Genomic DNA, 6749 nt, shown 5'->3' with positions numbered 1-6749 from the left:
TGGGAGATACAATGGGGAACTTTATGGATTTTTATTCACTTTTATGCCCTTCAAGATGCAATATTTGTTTTAATTTTCTATCTTGTTGGGTAAAGGAGCGATTTCAGAGGCATCCATTTGGTCTTCTCTACTATAATATTCCACAGGTTGAGGAATCAACATGGGGGTTCTATCAATACTGATATGTCTGTTCCAATCACACCTTTGTGAATTTGGAGAAATGACCATGGGAAGAGTTTGTGAGCTGTATTTGGATCATATTCTATTTGTGGCCTGTCCCTGCATGATTTCACTTTAATAGGGGACCATGGTGATTAAGTCTTATGGTACCAATGCCAACTAAGACACTTCATCCAACAGTCCTTGAAATAAATGGATATTCCACCTTCTCCAGTATAAAGTTACTGAGTAAATGACTAAAGATTCCTTTGGGAAAGTACTAAGGGAATCAATGCAAATATATTTGCCATGGAGTTATAGCATCCTTCCCCATAAGGTCCTGGCCTCTCTTTTTAAGTCATTAAGTTCCAGAATGGACAGCTCCGTGTCAGTTTTAGTGCATGTCTAAACTGGCCGATAGACTCTGTTTTAATTTAGGAAGTTTCCCTCAGACTCCTGATCATCCAAACTTGAATTCTCTTGTTTGTATAAATTAATCAATATACTTGTTGGCTAATTATCTACCTTAACATTAAGAACATCATGTTCTATGAACCATATACACAGCTGTCTGCAGGCCAGGCACTCCCCAGTGCTGTTCTGACCTGCCATTCATTATGATAATCATACCTTCTTGCTTACAGTCTGTAAATGTCTGCAATTGGCCTCCATTATGTTAGGAGCCTATTATCCCTATTGGTATCGGTGATCTCAGTTCTATCATTGCATCACCTATCATTAATCTTGGCTTACAAAATGCAGAAACCATAGTGATGTGCTTCTCTCCAGAAATTTTTCATTTCTTTTGTAAATGGATGGCTCTCCAAGCCTTACCACAAGACATACTCAGCAAAGTGGGTATCCTGGTCTTCTACAGGAAATCCATCCTGGCATGCTTTTGATTCCTTCATTTGCCATCAGCCATGCAGTTATGACTGTTCTCCTCCACTTCATGGGGATCATCATTTTCTCAGATTTCCTCAAATGATCCTAGCAGCATGTCAGCATTTTCTCATGAGGTTCTTGCAAGGTGTAACATTCTTATCAAAATGCTCCCATATGGAAAAACTTTCCCTTATCCAACTTTATGCCTCTCCTCATCTTGATCAAGACTTCCCAGGATCCAGGCCCAGACCCTGCTGAGTATGGATCATTAGATTCTGTTGTACTTTTAGTTGACACAGCACTTCCCCAGGAAGATTATGTTGTCATTTTACAACAGTTATGGTTCTGATGTTCATGAGGACAAGTGGGGTAGATTCTTAGAGAGGTATGTTTGTTTGGCAGAGCAGAGAACTCTTTCATTTTCAAGCAAGGTGGATGGGGGCAGTCTTCAACAGAGACGAGTTGGCCACTTGGGTAGGCCCAGAAGGTTAAGTGGAATCTGGCAGCTCAAGATTTCTGAATGCATTAACCCTAATATTCCCATCTTGATTCAGAATCCTACTTTACCCTAACCAAGGGTCCCCACCTTGTTGTATTAGACTTTAGGAAGTTGAAAATTAAATCTTATTGGGACTCAGTTATAGATAGAATTTGATCCTGTGCTGATTTTCAGTGTTTTCATCCTCTGGTTGTAGGAGATGAGAGTCGCTTAAATGTTGTCAAGAAGTCCCTCTGACTTTCACATTTCACCTTAAAGCAATTACTCTCAGCCTTTCATTATCTTTTTATATGCATCACTACCACTTAACAAGAGATTCAGTAGGTTTATAATTTCACTTCCTCTGAACCACACAAACAAATTATTGCTCTTCCCAGTGTATTCTCTTCTACTAGTAGCCCATTCCAGTTCACACTGGTAAATTTTTTAAAGTTGCCCATTAAAGAATGCCAGGAGCTATCCACAGTGGATTCCTTAATAAAAAGTCAATATTATTAATTGACTTTTTAAGAGTCAGTTATGACTCTTAAGGAGAGTCATAATTGCCAGTTAACTGATAGGTTACCTAGCAGCAAACCCCCATTTCAAAGTTTGCTAAAATGGCTTCTGGCACCGGTTGTCTTCACTTGGGTTTCCCAGAGGCCTCAACTGATCCTATGGGGTGCCTCAGCAAGGCAATGCCCTCTCCGCAAGGGCAGTAACATTCTGGTGCCGGCTGCTGGAGATCCTTGGGGTTCCCAGGCTTGGAGCTCTGCTTCCCATTTTCACCTGGAGATGCCTTCTTTCCGTTCTGGTTCCACTGGCTTCCAGCCCCCCACCTCCGTCCCCCATAGCTTTCCCTGACAATTTTTTTCAGCTTAAAAATGACCCCAGTAATCTGTATTAAGGTACACCCTCATTTGTTTGAGCCACACCTTAACTAAAATGCTTTTAAAATGGTTTCATATCACCTGGAATATGGATCAATTGGGGGCACATAATTCAATCCCAAGTAAAAAAGATGAATGAGAGCTATGGATTTTGAGAAATGGTTTTGCATGCACATGGAAAAAAATCATTTCTATTCAGTAAAGTGAATAATCTTTAATTTAATCCTCTTGCATATTTCGGGCAATGGATTAAGTAGTGTTCAGATTATATCTAAAACTAAGATGTGGGGAGAAAGGAACACATGCTAGAAACATCGAAAGGGAAAAGTTAAGAGAAGCCGGTGGCAGAAGAAAGAGAGAGGAGGAATCAAAATTAATAAGCAAGTTTTGAAGTCTGAAATATCTTCCATGCTAGACAAAAATCTAATTCCTCAGTGTTAAAAAAGGAACCTGTTGAACCTGTTGATTAATATAAATTATTGACTGAATCTGTCTAGTTTAATTTTTCTTTATAACATTTATTTTATTTCTTAAGATCAACTATTTTAAGATTCTATAAGCTTGTAAGTACCTCTAACCCTAACAACACTCAAGGTTTCCTTTTAGGTTCCTTAGTTACAGCAACATAAAGGAATTAGGTTTAACTTAGCAAACAGTTATTGAGAACCTACTAAGAATCAGATTATTTTGCTAGGACCTGAGCATATAAAGATGATTAAACCATAAGATCATGTAGTATATTGAAGAAATGTACAGTCTGTGGAGATGACAAGCAAGAAGACAAGTAACAATGAAAATTATAATGGCAATATAATCACCTCAGAGCAATATTTTAAAACATACTTTCATGAATAGGCCATAACACAGAAAAATAACGGCTTATTCAAAGTCTACTGCCTAGTTTCTTTCAGAATATTTATAATAGTCATATTTATATTTAGTTATATTCTATATACCAGGCATGATTCTAAGCACTATTATTATATAATTGCTAGTTCTCATGTAAACCCTGGAAGTAGGTATATTATCTCAATTTTAATGATGATGAAACTAAAGAAAGGAGAGCTGCCCAAAAGTCATATAGCTAGTAAAATGGGAGAGCCAGGGATTTTAATTCATACCTACTTGACTTTAATTCCCTGTCCTTCCTGCTATCCCATACTGCTTCCATAACCTTTGTACTCTTATTTCTCTAATTATTAAAATTATTCTTATTAATAGTGGAGTTGTCACTTGAGTCTGTCCCTAAAGATTTCACATCTATTAATTCATGTAACCCTTATCCCATAGATAATAAAACTAAAGCTGAGAAAAGTTAAAAGAAATTTTTTCCTAAGAATATTTACAGAGCTCATATTGATGGAGACAGTATTTGAGCTTAAGCAGAATGACTCTAAAACTTAGTTTGTCTTAAAAGGGATTGTAACCACCTCATTGTATGGTCAACCCCCAGCAAATACTCCTATGCCAAGTGTAGCATTGGAATTCCAAGGGGTAAGTCTGGGCTAGGAAGCAATAAGAAGAAAACATGTCTGAGAGTTCAGATGAAGTTTTAGGATTAAAGCTGGGTTCAAGGAAATAGGTGAGGAATAGAGTTTATAGCAAACAATTGAAAAGAGAAACCATAGTCACAGTATACTTTTAGGGTATGGCTGTAAATCAGAAGGTGCTGCCTGTCTGCTGCTCCAATTTGAAGCACCGTTCCTGACACCCACAGATAAGGATGAAACAGTAGGGAAAACTACCCCAAAAGATAAGGCTTAACAAAGACTTGTGTTTTTTTTTTTTTTTTTTTTTTTTAAAGGGTGGAATTTAATCTTTATTTACAGGACACTGCAAGATATGAAATTCCACACAGAAATAAGAAAACGCATTGAGAGGACAGGTTTCATACAGTATATACAGTTTGGAACTGTTCAAGTATAGTATTGTTGTAAAAAGTGCTACATAACAAATCACATTTAAAAAGAGTTCTTAAAATAGAGAAACAACAAGACAAATGTATACCAAACATAGTACACAAACAAACCTCAGCTGTACAATCTAAAAGTTAAAAGTCCCAGGAGTACTATCCTGAACTTGGAAGGTATAGCCTTCAGAGGTAGTTTCTGGCACAACATTCTGATCTTCTTCTTCCTCTCCAGAGAAATACTTCTCAATCAAGCTTAATGAAACCTTGTAAACAAACTCATTTTCATGGTTTTGCAGAGCTTCAATTTTGTCCTAGCCTCCACATTCTTCAATCATTATACTAAGTTTCTCAGTTTCACCTAGTTTCTCAGCAGCCTGAAAGATATTTGAAATGGCATCCAGAATAACCAGAATAATTTTGGTATCTTTCACAGTTAAAAAGTTCATCAACGGTTCTATTATGCCACAATGGACAAGATATACAATCTGTTCAACTGTTCCACCACTTGTATAGTTGGTCACAGCCCACACAGCTTCCTTTTGGGTTTTAAAGTCTGCCTTAGAAAGAATGCTAACGAGGAATGGGACTAATCCATGATTGACTACTTGCTGTATCTGGTCCTGACGGCCAGCTGTAATGTTTGACATTGTCCATGTAGCTTCCTTCTGAATATTAGTTTTGGGGTTAGTTAGTAGGTTGGGAAAGACAGCAAGTGCTCCTGCATCTATTACAACCTGAGTCTGTTCATCTGTCCCAGTAACAATATTTCCTATGGCTCTTAGTGCAGGAGTCACAATTGGCAATTCAGTAGCCCCTAGAAGCTTCACAAGCTGTGGCACAACTCCAGTTTTCACAACCATTTCAATCCGTTCATTTGGACCGTCAGTAAGATAAGAAATGGCCCAGCAGGTATCTGCCAATACTTCAGGATCATCATGATGCAGGAGACGCACTAAAGTAGGAAGAATTTGCTCAACAGCATCTAAGGGGGGTACAGGATTTTTGTTTCGACAAAGGTTGGAAAGTGTCCAAGTAAGATTACGTAAGTAACCACATGCTAAAGATGACATGTCAGGAACTGCAAGTAGAGCCAACAGAGGATCAACTGCACCATATTTGATAACCAAGTCTCAGAAAGATGAGCCATCACCTGCAATGTTTCCTAGAGCCCATACAGCTTGCTCACTGATGTGAGTGTGAGGAGATGCCAACAGAGAAATGAGCGCTGGGATAGCACCTCCATCTACTACAGCCTTGGTCTGTTCTGATGTTCCAGAAGCAATGTTAGTGAGTGCCCAAGCAGATTCAAATTGAATGGGAGTACAATCAGTTCTTCCCAAGAAGGTCACAAATTTTGGAATCAAACCAGCCCGGATTATGTTGTCTATTGGGGGCTGTTTTTCCCTAGAAAGCAGTTTCCTAGCAGCTTGAGTGGCTTGGAGTTGGCTTTCCAAATTGTTGCTATTTATGCCTTTGACAATGTCATCAACAGACCAATTTACAGTGCCCTGGTTATTACGGTTTTCCTGCAGTGGAGAAGTAGCATCATCAGGAAAAGAGCTGACATTTCTCCTTTTCAGCATCTGGTCATCCTTCTTAGCTTTCCTCAGCTCCACATTAACTTCTATACGCCGTCGCCTCATTTCTGTACTATCTTTCCCCTTGTTCTTGAATCTATTAAGGCGGGCAGCTGGTGAATTAGCATTCTCATTGGTGGACATTGTTGTGAGACAAAGGGAGAAAGGTCAGGAGCGGGCTTGGGCTTCCTCAGGAGGATTGACAGTGCTCACAAGCTGCGAGTCTACTGCGCTCCAAGACTTGTGTTTTATCACATTATTAGGCATATTGCTTCAATTTGCTTTGGAAGATCAATACAGAAGTAACGATTCCCAAAATGTATTTTTTCCCTAAATCTCTCATTACAAATTAAAAATAAATAAATAAATAAACCATTTTCCACTACCACCATAAAACAAACTCAAGGAAAATAGACAGTTATTTAAGAAACCCGAAATCTAAATTTGTCTACTAATCAAAACTTCCCCCAAAGTCTTGTCAGTTAGAACAAAGCAGGAATTTAACTTCAGAAATCTCTCCTTGTCAAACTGCATATAAAATGATTTTGAAATCTGTCACAATGAACAGTCACTTTAAGACCAGTCACCAATAGTTTGGATCTATAACTGTAATGTAAAACCATTTCTGAGATGTGTGGTTACGTCTCGTCAATAAATGATTGCATATTTACCAACAAGCTGCCAATCCCGCCCCCCCCCCCCAAAATATAAACCTCTTAAAAGAGATTTCTTGTAGATTTCATTGCATAATGGAAAGTCTGATAAGAAACTTTTGCTATCATATATTACCATATTTTGAGCTCTGGCAAACACATTCCAACAGCAGAGTGACCTATATGAATAAGGAA

The 6749-nt window shown here is 38.3% G+C and overlaps 1 protein-coding gene across 1 annotated transcript; it reads right to left on the bottom strand.

Moving 5' to 3' along the window:
• Window positions 1-4220: 4220 nt before the first annotated feature.
• On the bottom strand, window positions 4221-6133 carry LOC143644388 (importin subunit alpha-1-like). The gene is given in 1 exon segment (XM_077113319.1): window positions 4221-6133. A coding segment is annotated over 1 exon segment (1590 nt). The 5' UTR covers window positions 6046-6133; the 3' UTR covers window positions 4221-4455.
• Between the last annotated feature and the right edge of the window lie 616 nt (window positions 6134-6749).

The sequence above is a fragment of the Tamandua tetradactyla genome, chromosome 8, assembly GCF_023851605.1.
Source record: "Tamandua tetradactyla isolate mTamTet1 chromosome 8, mTamTet1.pri, whole genome shotgun sequence".
NCBI lineage: Eukaryota > Metazoa > Chordata > Mammalia > Pilosa > Myrmecophagidae > Tamandua > Tamandua tetradactyla.
The sequence above is the reverse complement of the archived record's forward strand: the minus strand, read 5'-3'. Positions and strand labels throughout refer to the sequence as shown.